This window comes from Stylophora pistillata, chromosome 11 (genome assembly GCF_964205215.1).
Source record: "Stylophora pistillata chromosome 11, jaStyPist1.2, whole genome shotgun sequence".
Classification (NCBI taxonomy): Eukaryota; Metazoa; Cnidaria; class Anthozoa; order Scleractinia; family Pocilloporidae; genus Stylophora; species Stylophora pistillata.
This window is the reverse complement of record NC_142529.1, coordinates 13,790,801-13,808,452: the sequence shown is the minus strand read 5'-3', so window position 1 is coordinate 13,808,452 and position 17,652 is coordinate 13,790,801. Positions and strand designations below refer to the sequence as shown.

General features: G+C 38.2%; 2 protein-coding genes across 3 annotated transcripts in view; one reads left to right on the top strand and one right to left on the bottom strand.

The window, feature by feature from the left end:
• The first annotated feature begins 18 nt into the window (after positions 1–18).
• On the top strand, positions 19–11,296 carry LOC111327176 (uncharacterized). Of its 2 annotated transcripts, XM_022931294.2 has the most exons (11): positions 19–117; positions 2,004–2,336; positions 2,568–2,796; positions 3,871–4,458; positions 4,655–4,956; positions 5,059–5,302; positions 6,078–6,327; positions 7,114–7,200; positions 7,647–7,790; positions 8,071–8,273; positions 8,726–11,296. In XM_022931294.2, exons 1-11 carry the CDS (start codon positions 62–64, stop codon positions 9,065–9,067), a joined length of 2,778 nt encoding a protein of 925 aa, XP_022787029.2. In that variant the 5' UTR covers positions 19–61; the 3' UTR covers positions 9,068–11,296. The 2 variants fall into 2 exon arrangements, with proteins under 2 accessions (XP_022787029.2, XP_088594430.1); XM_088738304.1 differs by lacking the exon at positions 19–117 and having other exon boundaries at positions 2,217–2,340.
• LOC111327177 (PDZ domain-containing protein GIPC2) overlaps positions 10,944–17,652 on the bottom strand; it is a 17,861-nt gene continuing 11,152 nt past the window's right edge. Inside the window, exons 2-5 of the mRNA XM_022931295.2 lie at positions 16,940–17,306; positions 14,187–14,311; positions 12,520–12,601; positions 10,944–12,271 (exon numbers count right to left, since the gene is read on the bottom strand). Of these exons, the coding sequence (XP_022787030.2) occupies positions 12,120–12,271; positions 12,520–12,601; positions 14,187–14,311; positions 16,940–17,306 (726 nt within the window). The 3' untranslated portion in view covers positions 10,944–12,119. The remainder of the gene's footprint in view (positions 12,272–12,519; positions 12,602–14,186; positions 14,312–16,939; positions 17,307–17,652) is intronic.

Genomic DNA, 17,652 nt, shown 5'->3' with positions numbered 1-17,652 from the left:
TGTATTGCTGGCTATAAAGCTCAATGTGGCGGGAGTGTCGGCGGGAATAATCGCCGCGGCAATGGCAGGAATGCACGCCAGACTGTTCGTCGGCAGAAGTATTAATATTTTTGGCAGGTAAATGTACTGCTGGTATCTCTCAGAGCGCAGTCTTGAAGCATCCCCAAGTCAGAATTTGCTTAACCCCAACTTGTTATTATTTTCGACTGCAATCTGGTAATCGAGTAAATTTTTCCAAGACAACAAAATTGCAATTTGTAGTCTTTGAAATATTTACAACTGCTTATTTACACCAATTGGCACAAGTAATCGTGTTATAACTTATTGATGATTTATATGAGAAAAGCACCATAGAAAGTCAAGACACCTAATTTTGGCAGCGCGCGCTATTACTCATTTGCGTCGGAAAAGAAATGTTAAATGGGAATTCTATCTCAACTTCTTTTAAAGTCACCATTTGTAGATCTAAAATCACATAATGGTCGCCAGATATTAAATTTTGGTAGATAAAGCAAAACAGGGTGTTTAACGAGGCTGTAGTGTTGCTATGCAAGCCTTTATAATTAAAAAGATTATCATAAATTGTTGAAAACTAAAAACCCTTTTTTTCATATATCCATATACCAAGCTAGTACAAAGCAACAATTACAAAAAGTGGAGGAGCTAAAATCCAACTTGAGTAAAACCCTCTGAATTACTGTCACAGTGCCTCTCTCTGTCCAGGAGTATAAATGGATACAGGTAAACTGTCAAAGAAAGCTGACAAAATTACTGGGGGCAACTTGCATTAGACTAGTATCCCATCCAGGAGGAGTAGCAATACTGTAAGCTGCTTCAGGCCACTTGGCTCAAGTGCACACTTCCCTTTTTTTACCTAACATCAATTAAGACAACAAAACTGCTTTTTCTCTCAGTGTGTGTTTTTAACCCAGTCTGTGGTCTGAACTCTGCACTTTGTACTCAGTCCACAGTCTGCGTTTTGCACCAATCATAATACAATGATCTGATGAAGGGTCTCTGCCCCTGATATCAACCCCAGTGTAAGGCTCAAGATGGCTGACTGTAATCTGTGAAATGATACAAAACACATTGAAAATCCTTTTGGAAAATAAATATCTGTAATTTGTGAAATGGAAATCTGTAATTTGAGTAAAGAGAATCCCTGTGGAAAACTCCACTGGCCAGAAGGATGATTTGGTCAGTTCACCACAAGTGTGCATTGCTTATGCAAACTAGTGAAGTGTGAGATGAAAAAATCTCTGTTATTTACTTTGTGAAATCTTCACTATGTTTGTGCATGAATCAATGCATCAGCAAGGTGTATGTAAAGGAAGAATTGAACCATTAAGCCATAAAATGTATACCTGTAATTTGAGAATTTCCTGGTGCTGTAGCTGTGCTGTTTGTAAGGTATAATGAATGTATGTAATGTTTCTAAATGAAATGTTGTGCTTGAAAATTGAGTCATTAAATTTTTAACGGACAAAGGTTGGTGTGACCTTTTGAACAAGGGAAATTGAAACCCAAGCTTTACCTTTAATAAATTCTGGAAAATTTTCCCTTCCAGATATATCTTCAAAATGCACTTGATGAAAACAGTCCAAGCAACAGGCTTTCTCTTTTTGTAAAATACAAGTTCCCATTTTACAAATTATAGATTTCCAGTTCACAAATTACCGATTTCCATTTCCCAAATTACAGATTTACATTTTGCAAATTACAGATTTCTATTTTGCAAACTACAGATTTCCTTTTTGCAAACTACATATTTTCATTTCGCAAATTACAGATTTTTATTTCATTTTGTTTAGTTATAAGTAAGCCCTCAAGATGGGCATGAAAATATCGTTGGAAATTACAAGAAATGAATCACCTGTGCACACTATTAAGTATTTTAAAGACATGTTGGATCATAGTGGTTATTGGATAGATCCTTTACCTTTCCTCATCTGCATAATTCATTGTGCATTTATTAATGCGGTCATTTTCTCTCTTATTTCTAGAAAGGAAATTTTCTATGATTTTGTCAAGTCAATAGTAACCAGCTCTCGTATAACATCAGACAAAAATGTGAAGATGACTGGTCTGTCAAAGCAGTATCTCTCAATAAAGAACAAATATCCTGAATTCATTGTACTCTTTCAAGTTGGTGATTTTTATGAAATCTACAGTAGTGATGCTGTGAAAGTTGCAGAGAAAACATCTCTACGAATTTCAAGAAATCCAAATGTGAACAAATTAATGGCTGGCTTTCCTGTGAGGTCTTTGGACAGCTGGCTCTCAACTCTTGTTCAGCAAGGCTTTCAACTGGCAATCTGTCCACAGTTTCCAGACAAGTGGGTAAAATGATACTGTGTACTTGAAAGTAATATACTTCAGTATGACTATCAATATATGAAAATCATATATGTCAAGATCACTGCAAAGATTACTGCAGAGATCACTCTCACATTTATAAATTTCAGTATGTCTGGTACAAGTTGTTAGGATTATGAGGAGTATCGTGCCAGAACAACCACTAGATCAAGATAATTGTTGCTGCTCTCTCACAAATCTGTCTCTCACAGGACACCATCCACATCTAAGCTACTTCATCGTGAGGTTGTAAGACTTGTTACACCAGGAACACTGCTTGATCCTCTCAAACCTGATGCAAACTTCCTCATGAGCATTGCTTGTGGACCAGATTCCTCACTTGGCTTTGCCTGGCTTGATTTGTCAACTGGTGAGTTTCACCATGGTGTCTCACAAGTAGAGAATTTGGAAGAAGACTTGTCAAGAATTAATCCAGCAGAGGTGGGCACTGCACTGTGCAATACATTTAATTCTAATGTGGATCACCACCTTTCTATTTAAGTATGTGCAGCCAGTATTCAGGGCATGAGGTCAAGTGCTTGCTTGCTAACTTAGGAAGGATTATGCCCTGCTGTGATTGGAGCGTTTGGAAGATCTGTTACTCTAGCATCAATATTTGATGGATATGACAATCATGCAATTAACTTAAATTTTATCAAATGAGGCAGTGTTCTATGTTGTTTTGGCTTTTCTTGATTGTGACACAGTCTCTGATTTGAAAACAAGTCATATGGCTAGTTATTGGAGTGGGCAGTGGCAAAGTTGTTTAATCAGACCTCTGACTCACATGTATGGTTGAACAGCAGTGTATTGAACTCTATCAAAGGCTCAATATGGAGCAATTTTTTAACAAGTGAACCTCAACACCTAAAGATGACTAGCAGTCTGCATTTGAAATTTTGTGATCTTCAGAAGAAGTGATTGTCATATAGGTCAAGTGATGATATGTCATTGATATGGTGTTATCATAACCACATTCTTTTTAGGATATTACCAATAATGTTCAGGCATGTTATATAATTGGCACAAGCTTGAAACTTTGATTGGGAATGGGTTATTTTCTGTTACTTTTCTAATTTTGCAAAATTTTGTTTTTTAATACCGGTACTCATAGCACTCCTTGTATGCACTCCCAAGTAAGCCTTTGAAAAGAATAATGTACACAATGGAATTTTGTTTGGGTTGTCCTTTGTGAGACCCAAAAGATCAAAGGGTCACCAAACTTATTTGTGACTTTCCATTTCAATATGTTACCATTTCAATTTGTTACCATTTCATCAGTATTGCCAATACAACTAGAAATTCCAGTGATCAGTTTAAGAAGAATCTTAACCTGGACAATTATCTACTTGTAATTGATAAGATATTACTCGGGGGTCTCCATTTGCTTAAGTCCATTATCAGGGACATAGAATCTAGGCAAATCTTTGATTTGCCACTTGACTACAAGTTCCTTTGCCCAAGATCTTACAGGAATTCCTAATCTTTTCTTATTTAATGTCCTTGCTCAAACAGATTTTAATGGCTGAAGAACATCTGGAAAGTTTAGGTGCAAAGCACAATCATAAAACAGGGACAAATATAAAAAGGTCTACTTTAGAGAATGTGAAAGATTATCACCTCACCATTGTTCCTTCAGACTGGTTTACCGTGGATTCATTGCATCAAGACAGTGCATTGGCAAGATTGTTAAAGTCTGTAAACTTTTCACAGTTTTCATCCCTAGAGATGGCTTCTGGATCTGCTCTACTTAAGTTTGTATCTTATACTCAAAGAGACATTGCTCCCCTTCTCAATCAGCCATCCAAGTTTTCACTTCAAACCCATATGGCAATAGATTCAAATACAAGACGAGCTCTGGAACTGACCAAACCCTTGGTGGGTGCAGACTCAAAAGCTACACTCTTTGGAGTCATGAATAACACAGCAACTGCATCAGGGCAAAGACTGCTTTATTCTCGCCTTTGTGCACCCTCAAATGATGTTAATGTGATACAAAAAAGATTGATTGAGGTTGACTTCTTTTGTATGAATAGGCATCTTGCCGAGGACATTCAGAAGGCCTTGAAATCATGTCCAGATGTAGAGCGTCAAATGCAGAAGGTAAGTCGTTGGTTACCTAACAAACATCTTTAGGTCGTGTTGAAGCCACACCTATAACACAGTGATTTAATTGCATAAGCTGGTGGTATGTAGCCCTCTCCTACACACCTATACACGACTATTTTGGGTACCACATTAATACTCTCACTTATTATTAACTGCCGAACGATTTAGTCATTGATTTTTTGCTTAAAAGATTGCCACAGGGGCTGCGAGTCTGAGTGACCTTCATGCCATATACAGTGCAATAGCTCTCTACAAATATATTCTCTTGCTGCTCCACGATACATACTTTGATGTTAACGTACGAGCCATTGAGGAATTGCTGATGGAGGACTTCAGTTTGTTGGATGATTTGTACAAAGAGTTGGATACAGCAGTTGGCAAAGTTGAATCAGAACATACCGTCATGAAAGGCTACTCCAACAAGGCAGATAAGATAAAGGAGAATCTGTACGAAAACGCCAAACAAGTTCATGAGTTAAAAGATGTTTACAGGTACTTCTCTGAATGTAAAGTATGAACATATTCGCTCGGAAAATGTCTTGAATCTTTAATAATATTTGATAGCGTTTTTTTTCGGTTGGTTTCTTACTATAGAGTGGGCCTGAAGATTCCTCGTCTAACTATCAGTAACCACAAGTCCTTTATACGGGTCGTAGAAATACCTTTGACAAAGAAAAACTCTCTAGAGGAGAAACAAGATTTTGTTTTTCTGGAAAGTACCAAAGACAAAGCGCGCTATAGCACCTTAAAACTACAAGAGCTGAATGCGAAATGGAAAGCTTTACAAGAAGAAAATGAGACTATTCAGCGGGAACTGTCTGATGACCTTTCTCATCAGGTATATGATATTACCATAGCAAAGATTTTTTTCAGCATATGTAGTGACGTTCAGGGTAAACAGTCCTCTAACGAACATGTTTAGGTGCTCTGTCTTCCTACCATCGTGGTGCAACTTCACAGGAGGGAATAATCAGTGAATGCCCCTCAGATCTTACCTTCCTTAGCGGAGCATAGAAACGAGTCTTGGGGGCTTCGAGAAATGTAAATTTGTCAGTCATACTCACCGTGAGTGCAGTAAAGTAAATCCTTTGCAGTGATGTGTGCATAGTTTATTAGCGTTATATAAATGTCCCTTTTTACATACCCTCTACAACCGGTGTTATTGACACTTAACGGAGCAAATGTAGGTTGAAGTCGTCATCAGCTGATGAGAAACAGAAAACTGTTTCAGGCTGAACAGAATTAAAGGTTCAGTAAACAGAAAACGATCTTTTTAGTGCCACTGAGCCGAACAGATATTATTTAGACATCGACCCTTGCTGAAACAACGTAGGTTAGCAAAAGACATCGGTTGTGTATAGGGTTTGGAATACACCAAATCTATTAAAAAAGATGATATCTGAGAAAAGTCGGGTTCTAAATAGGACACTGACACATCCCTTCTGGTAGAAAGTTACGTGTAAAAATCATCTGTTGGAAAACTTGCAAACCCCATTGGAAAACAGTTGTTGGAAGCTGCTTATCAAATATTGTTCTCCTTTCCTGTTAACCTTACCTACATCTGCGAAAAGAAGTTAGCTCAGGTGATAACTGTAGTATTTGGCTCTTTCAAGGTGACTTCGCATGCTGAAAGTCTGAAGAAAATGGCTGTTGCGCTGGCTGAGTTGGATGTGTCCTCTTCTCTGGCAGTTCTCGCTCTAAAAAGAGGTTATGTCAAACCCATCATAGGAAATCAAAATGAATTTCTTGTGAAAGGGGGTCGACATCCTGTTGTTGACGTGCTTCAGCCTAACAGTTTTGTTTGTAATGACTGTGACCTGAGCGAGAAGAACCTCTGGATTATCACAGGTCCGAATATGGGCGGTAAGTGCCGCTTCATTAGCAATCACTTCTTTTCAGTAAGATACCCATTGTATCTGTCGGGCGAAACCAATCCTTCATATTTAGATAAATGATATTTTCCCTTAGAGACGTTTAACTCATCACGTCTAAGAGCGTATCCGTTAGCTTAAAGAAAGTTAAGTGTAGCACAGAATTTTCATTATTATGTGAAATTTGCGAGGCTGATTTCCATACCCTGTGTTTGCCTTGAGGTGGCTACTCGATCAGAGCTGGTAAAATCACTTACATTTCACCTCTTAAAATAATCACTTACATTTCACCTCTTAAAATAATCACTTACATTTCACCTCTTAAAATAATCACTTACATTTCACCTCTTAAAATAATCAGCGAAGAAAGGTCGTCATGTGCACATACACACTAGGATTTAAATAAGTAAATACGTAAATTGAAGTTCCACCTTAGGGGCTTTTCAGCTATATTGTAGACTAACTAAGTGCTTAAAATCCCCACTAGCAGGAGGCAAACTGTTGGGCTATTTTCAGAGCACAGCCGAGAAGTTGAACTCGGGGCAACCGAGAACAAATCCAGTGAGTGGCAGGGTGGAGGACTTGAACCCGGGACGCCGGATTACAAGTCCAGCATCCTAACCACTCAGCCACGCCGCCTCCTCCTAATAGGATTTCATGGCAGAAAACGAGTGACAAAAATAGGAAAGATAATAGGAGCTGCAAGTTGCAAAGAAGCCTTTCTGTTACTCTCTAAGTGCTAATAAGTTTTTAATGAAATGATCTTTCGATCTTATAGGTAAGAGTACATTTCTTCGTCAAAACGCATTGATAGCCATTCTCGCACAAGCGGGTTCCTTTGTTCCAGCACAGAGTGCGAAGATAGGTAAGTTGGAGAACGAAGATGTTTTTCGTGGTCTTCGCCATTTAAATCGATGTGATTGTTAATTTCACTACGTGCAGCTGTGTGGAGAACACGACGGTGTCCATCAACAGAATTAACAAGGTTGCATAGAAGAACACTTTCACTAAAAGGCTTCCCCCAACTGAACTATCTATCAACCTTCAAACTACGTGGACTTACTGCTGCCTAGTCAACCACTTTGAATTTTAAACTTATTGCTTTACATTTTGAAACCCCTTAAAAGGGTGACAACTATAAATTTGTTTCCTGTCTTGTACGTCTTCCACTTTGAAGAAGGTCCTCAAGGTTGGAAGATAACAGCCATCGAGCTGCATGGCGATCCTTTCCACTTAATTTTCAAAAGAAAATAACGTGTGTGTGTGCCTTTTTTTTTTTTTTTTCCGATAATTATTATTTACTTTATCTAGGTGTTATTGATCGACTGTTCGCACGGATCGGGGCCACTGACAATCTAGCACAACATCAATCTACCTTTATGACGGAGATGCTGGAAACAGCTTTCATCCTGGCACAAGCCACCGAGAAGTCCTTAGTTGTTGTAGATGAAGTTGGTGAGAATTGTGCTACTTGTGATAAAGAGTAAAACTTTGCCACCGTTAAAACCATAACCTAATCTTTTCAAAGAACGACCATTACCTGGGACAAGTTACCAAGCAGTAAATATTGTTGGGATATATTCTGTAACTGTTTTTTGTTGTTGTTTTTTTTTGGTTTGTTGGTATGTTTTAGAAATAAAGCTAGACAATAAACAAACAACACTTTTCTGAGTTCTATATTAATCTCTTGATTACTTTTAAAAAGTTGTGCTGTGGGTCTTTGTGTTACCTTCAGGTCGTGGTACATCAGTGCTGGATGGTGTGTCAATAGCGTGGGCTGTAGTTGAACATCTCCACAGCTCCATTAAGTGCAGAACACTGGCCTCAACTCATTACTATCAACTTGCCAAGCTGGCCCACACTTTGCCGCGTGTCGACTGTTACCACGTTACTGCCTTGCGCTCGAAAAATGGGTTAAGTTTCACGTACAAAATTATGGTAAGTTGCGGTGATGATGTTGTATAGTGCTATTTACATTCCACAATCAGTAGCACTTTTTACAATCCGAAATAACTTTATTTACAACATGCAGTGAAGGAGGGCACGGAACAGGTTAATTAACATTATAAGAGTACTGTAACTAGAGGAATGCAAAATAATTATAATGGCAAGGGGCCTATTATCCTCGACCCGGTAGTTCATATTGTAGTTTTGATTTGTAGGTTCACCCTGCCCGTTTTAATTGCTAATTCTACTGACCAGTATTAAAGGAGTTTATGTAATTTATCTTTTCCGAGTCGCATACACTGAGAACAGTACCTGTTGAATTCGTTATTGTTAAAAGTTCAGTTTTTTAGGTCGTACTAGACTTTTTATTAATTTGTTTATTTTTCATTCATTTATCTATTTTTTAAATTATTTATTTCTTTATTTACCTGTGTTTTCTCTAGCGCGGATGTGATCGAAAATCCTTTGGTATCGATGTAGCAAAACTTGCAGGGGTCCCTATAACGGTTGAGGCTCGTGCGAGGGAAATTCTCCAGGTTTTTGAGGACAAAGGAAACAGTTTTGAGGTTACTTTGGAGGAGGACAAACTAGTTCCAGAGTCTCAGGCAGCACAAAAAGGCAAAGAACACTCAAATACATCTTCTTTAATCCCAGCGAACGATTCGCAAGTTGAAAGTGAACTCACCAAAGCGCTTCTGGTGCTTAATCCAGAGTTACTCACACCAAAGCAAGCTTTAGAGATAATTTATGACCTACAGTCGAAAGCACGGTGTAAATCCTCCTGAAAGAATTACTAGTTATTCTAACTACGTGTTACTTCTGTTACGAAGGGATACCGCAAAACCTTCGAGTACGTCTGGGGAAGACGAAGGGTAGTGAAATACATTGCTTCGCCATGCCGAGGAGAATGCAGCTGCAGTCGGGCTCTGGAGTCCTTGTGACATCGCGATCCCTAAACCGGAAATGAGAATGAGAGCCAAAGCGGCAAGGAATTCTTTTATCTGCCTCCTCGTATACTTAGGAGGTCTTAGACGACACTTTACAATTGACTTCTGTGACACTGTATTCATGTTTTGGGTTTGCAACTTATGTTATTCAGATATTTTAATTTTTTTCTCTCTTTGAGAACTTAGTTGAAGTAGTTATGTTCAGGTGGACTTTGAGAAATGAAACTTGCAAACAGTTGGCCCACAAAATTCTACAGCAACATTAATATTGCAGGACCTCTCGGGTTTCCAGTCAACTCGCCACGACTGAGAGTCAGATCGCTACCGTTGGCGAATTGACCCGTTGACGATCATCGTTGAAGGCTCTTTCTCTGGATTTCTACAAGACTTTTTGATTAAGGAGCACACCTCTCTAGGTATTTCCTGAAACGGCGAACGAAAGTTTGGTTATTAAATTGCCGTAAGTCAGTGGTGACAATCGATGAGTTAACAAGTGCTCAAATTTCCAAAAATAAGCTTCGTATTCGCTTTACACTTTCTTTAGGTTCAGTGCCCCGCGAGCAGAGGTCCCTTCGATCTTCCTAGAAATGTCGTGAAGATTTCAAGGAAGATCGAAGGGCCTTCTGCTCGCAGGGTATAGGTTTAGTAACTTGACAGTCTTATGAAAACTGCGTTCCGCAGAGCCCAGAAATAAATCATTTAAGATAATACTTCATTCTGAACGATATAAATCGAATAATGAATGTGGCTGTGTAAGGGAGCATCCCAGACATGGATCATGTTTACATTAGGTACTGTCGGCCGACTTCTTTCTTTTGAGTGTTTAGCTATCGGCTGCTAGTGTCAAAGTGTCGGCCGATACGCGACCGGCACTCGATCAATACGTCGACCGACAGTAAACATGATCTCCTGACATTCTCTTAGTTACTCTAACGAATTCAAAATTTGACTCGCTTGCCTATCAGGAACCACTAGAGGACGACCAAGCGGCTTTTCTCCAAAATCTTGAGCACATTCTTAATTTCGCATCATCAGAACCAAAAATAAATAAACTTCAAAATCCAAAGTTTCATTTAATATCAGTTTCATTAGATTTGATCACGAACTGCATTCATAAGAACGAAACTCTTGTTGTCACGTTGATTATTCTTTGTTCTCAAAACAATGAAAGGAGGCCAAGTCCATTTCTGTTAACTCCGCTGTATTTGTACGCACTCTTGATGTCGCATTATACTACTACATCTTAGCCTTCGATTGATGTAAGTTTTACAAGATTTCATAACCGTTAGAAAATCACCCGACGAAAATCACTGTGTTTCGCTGTACGTTAACTGATCATAATCTTCGTGAAATCATATTTTATTTCATTTAACGGTTAACGTTCCCTTTTTGAGTCCTCGATTTTACCACACCTTAGCTTTTATTTGATGTAAGTTTCCTACGAAAGGCTACTATATCGGTCAATTCGCCGACACACACTCGCCACCTAAGAGTTAAATCGCCAAATGGCCATTGACTCTCAGTGGAGGTGAATTGACCGTAAACCCAGGCAACACAAAACGTCCGAGTTATATCGCCACCGGTGGCGATTTGAATTTCAATAGTGGCGAGTTGACCTGACACCACTTCAGGCTGTCGCTTCAGCTGCACCACTCTCATCGATACAACCAGACCACGCAATACCCATTACTGATTTCAAATAATCTACTTTACACAGCATAACCTACTGAGTTTTACTTAAAATGCAATTATACAGCTACAGTTTCAGTTTACATCCATATACCGGTAAGTGTACGAAAAACTGACTGTCGATCTCTCAAACTATACACACGCCTGAAATAAATACACAATATATTTATGTATATTTGGAAGTTCAACGGTAGACCGTACAATAAATAACACCTTATACGTTCAAAGCGTCAACTGATTAACCACATTCAGGCAAAGAAAATCGAAAAAGCGTTTAACATACGTACGAAATTGGTACCTATTTACTTGATATATGAAAAAGCTTGATGCATTGAGAAGTTAGCTGTCACATCTTCACTGGTTCACCTAACTGAATTCTCCTATTCACTGCACTGAGACAAAAATTTGACTTGGGCCAACCTCAACTGGCAGAGCTCTTATCTTTAAAATAAAGTGTGCCTGAAGGCCAAATGCTCCACAGTATGATTGTTTTTATGGTGGAGTAATATCTACAACCTACAATCCAATAAAACTGCGACATTTTTAACATTTTGTAAATTTTGGTTTCGCTATATATAGGTGTGCGACGGGTCATATTGGGGCTTTGGATCACTTTGGACTGACTAACTGAATTACTAAATTGATCGCAGTACTGTTGTTTCTCACAGTTTTATAAAAGTTGTGCGAGAATAAAAAAAAAAGCCACCAGTAACTATAAGGTATTTATATCATACATTTATTTAATTAATCTATTCAACGGGCATATACTTATAATCATGGTTAAAAAAGCTGCTTGTCGGGTGAAATGAACTGGCATGAGAACGTTCGGTTGACTAAAGAAAAAAAAATGAAACGTGTGCAACTTCTTAACCATGATCAGAAGTTCTCATATCAAACTCCAGAGACGTTCTCAAAATACCTGGTTGTCTCTTGCTTTGAAGTCCTATAATTAGCTAATGAAGAACCTTCCCAGATTACTACAGCCAGTTAACAGCCCAGGCAGCCTCACCAAACTTTACTTGTGAAAAATTCGGGAGTTTCAAGAAGGCCAAACAAAAAAACAAAAAAAAGTATATTCACATTTCATTTTCATGCTCATTCAAACAACTTTAACCTGTGTCTACCAAACACTTTGGATACTCACCAAGGAGGAACATTGCTACATTAAAATATTTCAAAGTTCACTTCAATGTGAGGAAAATTATAATCTTCCACTTCTACCATCTGACACTGCACCCCAAATGTCAAATATAAAATCGTCTGGAAACTGGAAGTCAGCAAATTCTTCATCTACAGCCATAGCAAAATCGCTTGGATTGGAGACTGTTTTACTCTTCAATACCAGTGTCTCAGCTAAGAAAAAAAGGATTAGAGAACCATATCAAGAAAGACACTACAATGAGAAAGTTAAAGCATCTTCAAAGGCTGCAAACATGATCCACCTCCTAAATAAGACCAGAGTGGAAATGGTATCACTTTGTTCAGCAACCTAAACTGTGTCTTTAGATGCTGTATGTGTCACCATTTTATTGACAGTAGGAGCATGATCAGCAGTACAAATATACGCCATAAAAACTTGCATCCCTATCATAATAGCTCACCCAGATCAGGGTCCCTTATACCAATAAAGCTTTCCAACAGGTCATCTATTCTCTGAGCAGCTTTCAGCTCCCATGCAGGTGCCTACAATTTGATAAAAGTTCAACATATAGGAGTCAAATAATTTGCCAAACAGTACATATGTTTACCACTGAAGCCATTTTTTTAGGGTGAAACACTGAACAGCCCCCAACTTTTAAAAGCTGCTTTAGCCAGACTGTTACTGTTCCATGTTGTTTTTTGTGTCCATTTACATGAGTTAGCGACAAATTGTACCAATCAAATGCTCCTCAACTTGCACAACTCATCATTGAGTAAATTTAAAAGTATGGAAAAGTCTGTAAAATTTTCTCTCAAATGTAAAACAAAAATTAATGGGAGGGTTTTAAAATAAATAGACCCCTTTCTTATTTGATGGAAAAGCAAAGCCTCAAAGGGAAATGGAAATTTTGAGGACAATTTCTCAGTCAAGGACATAATCAGCCAACCTACCAGCAAGCCAGGAGGGGTTTATTTATTTTATAACCCTCTCATTAATTTTTGTTTCACAATTTAACAGCAAATTTTGATAACTTTTTCAAACTTTTAATTGACTTGATTTGAGCTCAGTTTAGTTAAGAAGACACCCAGCCCGGTGTGCCCCAACATGTAAACTCATTTCATATCCATCATAACTTGTTATCAAACAACAACAAACATATGAAACATATGAGTGAACTGCGGTTATGAGACGTATATGAGCACGATCCTTCGCAGTAAAGCACTATTTGAGCAATAGTGAAAATCAGACCTGAAAAAAATTTCAGGCCTGTACGGGATTCGAACCACTGACCTCTGCGATACTAGTGCAGCGCTCTACCAATTGAGCTAACAAGCCAACTGGGAGCAGGCCATCAAATTAATTCGACATAAACCCGTAGATGATAAATCAAACAACAACAAACATATGAAACATATGAGTGAACTGCGGTTATGAGACGTATATGAGCACGATCCTTCGCAGTAAAGCACTATTTGAGCAAACTTGTTATGTATACTTGTTATGTATTTGAGCATAACTTGTTATGTATAAATTGCCACAGCAATAGGTGGCACAATATTATACCAAGATTTACATAACTACATATTTTGTTTTCTTTGCAAGAAGCTTTGGAAAATTTCTCCAATATCCCAATTGATTCCGTTGCAGAAGACAGCTCAGGGTACATAATTATGTCTAATTAGACATTTTGTTGTGTAGTATCACAGAGTATTTTTACGAGTTGTGCTATATTTTGATGAGCCATTAGGGCGAGTCAAAATACAACCAATAAGTAAAAATACTCAGCGATACTACACAACAAAACATCTAATAAGAGATTTATTATCCAACACGCCAAATTGTTATTTCAGTGCACACGAATTTTGCAGATATTTCTGAAGTACAAATATCATGTGATATTTGTACTCGTCTCACACATTATTTATACTCTATGAAGCACAGTTGGATAACATATGTATATACACCCCTGTACAACAAGACAGTCTGTCCAATCTGGCTCTCTTACCAGATCACGATTTGAAAAAAGAACTATCTAAACAGCTAACCATAGAAAGACTAAATTATAGTGTGTGAGTAATTATATTACAGTACAATGCATCGTATCATAGACCTAACAATGACTATCACCTCTTCTGTTTCCACAACAGGGGGACCCTTGGATCTTAATCGCAGAGTTGTCTTCCCACTTCCTACTGCATTAGCAGCTGAAGTGGAATTGCCTCCACGACTTCCTGTTCTTGGACCTATACCCTCTGGAAAATGAAAAACACTTTTTCATCAATGAGATAGAATAAATATATGAAAATCATATATTTTGAACTGCGGTATTTGATACGTATGATGCACGATCCTCGCAGTAGATAGCGCTATTTAAGCAATAGCGAAATTCAGACCTGAAAAAAATCAGGCCTGTACGGGACTCGAACCACTGACCTCTGCGATACTAGTGCAGCGCTCTAACCAATTGAGCTAACAAGCCAACTGAGAGCAGGCCGTTAAGTTGATTCGTAATGAACCCGTGAAAGTGATAAATGAGATAGAATAAATATATGAAAATCATATATTTTGAACTGCGGTATTTGATACGTATGATGCACGATCCTCGCAGTAGATAGCGCTATTTAAGCAATAGCGAAATTCAGACCTGAAAAAAAATCAGGCCTGTACGGGACTCGAACCACTGACCTCTGCGATACTAGTGCAGCGCTCTAACCAATTGAGCTAACAAGTCAACTGAGAGCAGGCCGTTAAGAGCGCTGCACTAGTATCGCAGAGGTCAGTGGTTCGAGTCCCGTACAGGCCTGATTTTTTTCAGGTCTGAATTTCGCTACTGCTTAAATAGCGCTATCTACTGCGAGGATCGTGCATCATACGTATCAAATACCGCAGTTCAAAATATACGATTTTCATATATTTATTCTATCTCATTTATCACTTTCACGGGTTCATTACGAATCAACTTAACGGCCTGCTCTCAGTTGGCTTGTTAGCTCAATTGGTTAGAGCGCTGCACTAGTATCGCAGAGGTCAGTGGTTCGAGTCCCGTACAGGCCTGATTTTTTTCAGGTCTGAATTTCGCTATTGCTTAAATAGCGCTATCTACTGCGAGGATCGTGCATCATACGTACATTTTCATCAAGTTACAATTCATGCTAGGTCTTTGTGTAAGGAAAGAACAAGCAATGATGTTTTCTATTCTCAACATTGTTACTCAGAGATTGCAAACTAAATCTATGATGGATACAGACAAATTAGACACCTTTATTCCCCCTTCCCCCCTGCCATTATTTACAACCATGATGCTTTCCTTTCAATTGCAAGAAGTTTGTCTTTCTTAATGCAACCATTGGGTGGTTAGCGTGCAATTTGCTGCAAAAATGTTATAGCATCATAATGCAAACACTGGAAAACATTATACTTAAAGTGCACCTAAACCCCAAATTTTTTTTTTCGCTTAACGAAATAAGCTTATTTTTTGGAGTATTTCTGTGCAAAAATTTTTTAATTTGCTCAAATCTTTAATTTTCTATGCCCAGTCAAAATACGGAAAATCGGCCGCCATCTTGCCCCACGACCGAGTTTAAAGAAGAATGGCTCTAGCGGGTAATGTGACGTCAAATCGAGAACACGAAAGTCTGCATCTCACACATTTTCACTTGTTTGGGAAGATTGTCGTCGATATTGTCCGAAATATGCCGACTAGGTGTGTTGTATGAAGAATGTATGAAGCGCGATACCCTCTTGCAAATTTCGCACGTTGCTACATCCTTCTACAACACACTTAGTCGGCATATTTTCGGACAATTATCGACTACAACCTTCCCAAACAAGTGAAAATGTGTGAAATGCAGACTTTCGTGTTCTCAATTTGACGTCACATTACCCACTAGAGCCATTCCTCTTTAAACTCGGTCGTGGGGCAAGATGGCGGCCGATTTTCCGTATTTTGACTGGGCATAGAAAATTGAAGATTTGAGCAAATAAAAAAATTTTTGCGCAGAAATACTCAAAATAATAAGCTTACTTCGTTAAGCGAAAAAAAATGTTTTGGGTGTAGGTGCACTTTAAACAACTACACTACAGTACACTGTAGCAAAGCTACCTCGGTCTTCAGTTTGCTATTTCTTTATAAGAAGGTTACAAAAAAACTTTCAATCTTTCCAAGATTTCCTGTCATTTCATATTTAATTTAGTTATCTGATTCTTTTGGCTGTCATAACAGATAAAACAAAAATTAAAGAACTCTGATAACAGATTTGAAACTTAGAGTATGAGACATGTGTATTTTGCATGCAATCTCAAAACTATGAATGCCAATACCACAAAACAATCATTGTTATATTGGCACCACCTTGCTTTAACTTGACAAACAATGATGGCAATGTTTTTTTTTTCAAATGTTAGTTAACTACTATCATTGTGATGCAGATATTTTGATGCTGACCAGGCAATAACTTGTTGAGTGTACTGTAGTAATGTCATTACTGTAGAGTGATTGTAGTGGTAGTTGTGGGAGAGAAAGCCCTAAACTTTCCAACCTTTTAAACTGGTTATTAATTAATAAAAGGCATACAGGGTAATTCAATTTAGTGTCTCTAATTTTTCAAAACTCAATCTGATACCATACCAAGTTGACGATATTACAAGCTGTAATAATTAAATACTTATCATAAGTGTTTTCAGCTTTCTTTATGGAAATAAAGGGTTCATATTAGGTCCACTTAAGCAGTCCACATGTTTCCTATTATACCAAAGGTTGTGCCGTCCATGATCACTTAAAGAAGAGGTGTCCATCTTATAGATCTGAGAACAAAAACTACCAATTTTCTAGCAAAAAGTTTAAAAGTTTCCTTTCCTATTCTTCCTTAGTGCTGACTTACCAAAGCTCCTCACAGGCTCAACCAACTGAAAAAAGATTTCCTCTCCAACTGGAAGCTCTCTTAACATACGTGCTACATCATAGTGCCTGGTGCCCACAACAGCGTTGTTGTTTATAGCTTCAATATGATCTCCAACACAAATCTGAGCAACTCCATCAGCAATGCTTCCTTCTTTGATGCGTTTGATAAATGCGCTACCAGCTCCGTTATCTGTTATGGTAAGACCCAAGGCTGGGCTTGTTTTTAACACTGTTACAGTTTTGCGTTGTCCTTTAACATGAGCAAAAATAAAGTCATCTAGTCCAATTTGACCTCCAAGTAACCTTTCCATGTCAATTCTATAGGTATTTAGTGTACAAAACAAGATCTGGAAAGAAATGAAATTTTGTCAAGTTAACATTTAAGAATCCTATAAGTCAAGAGGTGCTTGAACAGTTGTCAGGGGTTGCAAAATAATTCCTCCCTATAGAGTCATGTTTAATTTATAACCTATCCCTGTGATTGGAATTTTCTTCATTCCTTGAAAATCCCAACAATAGAAAGTTTTCTCCTGTATTTCTTATGTATTAACTCTGTTTACGAACTAAGTGGCCCATCAGACCAGAGCTTAATTCTGGTTTCTATCGCATGAAGCGACTAGGAGTATTTCTACTCCCCCCTGCATAAGATGCTAGTCCATCACCAGGATACCCCCAGCATTAAATTTGCTGGTA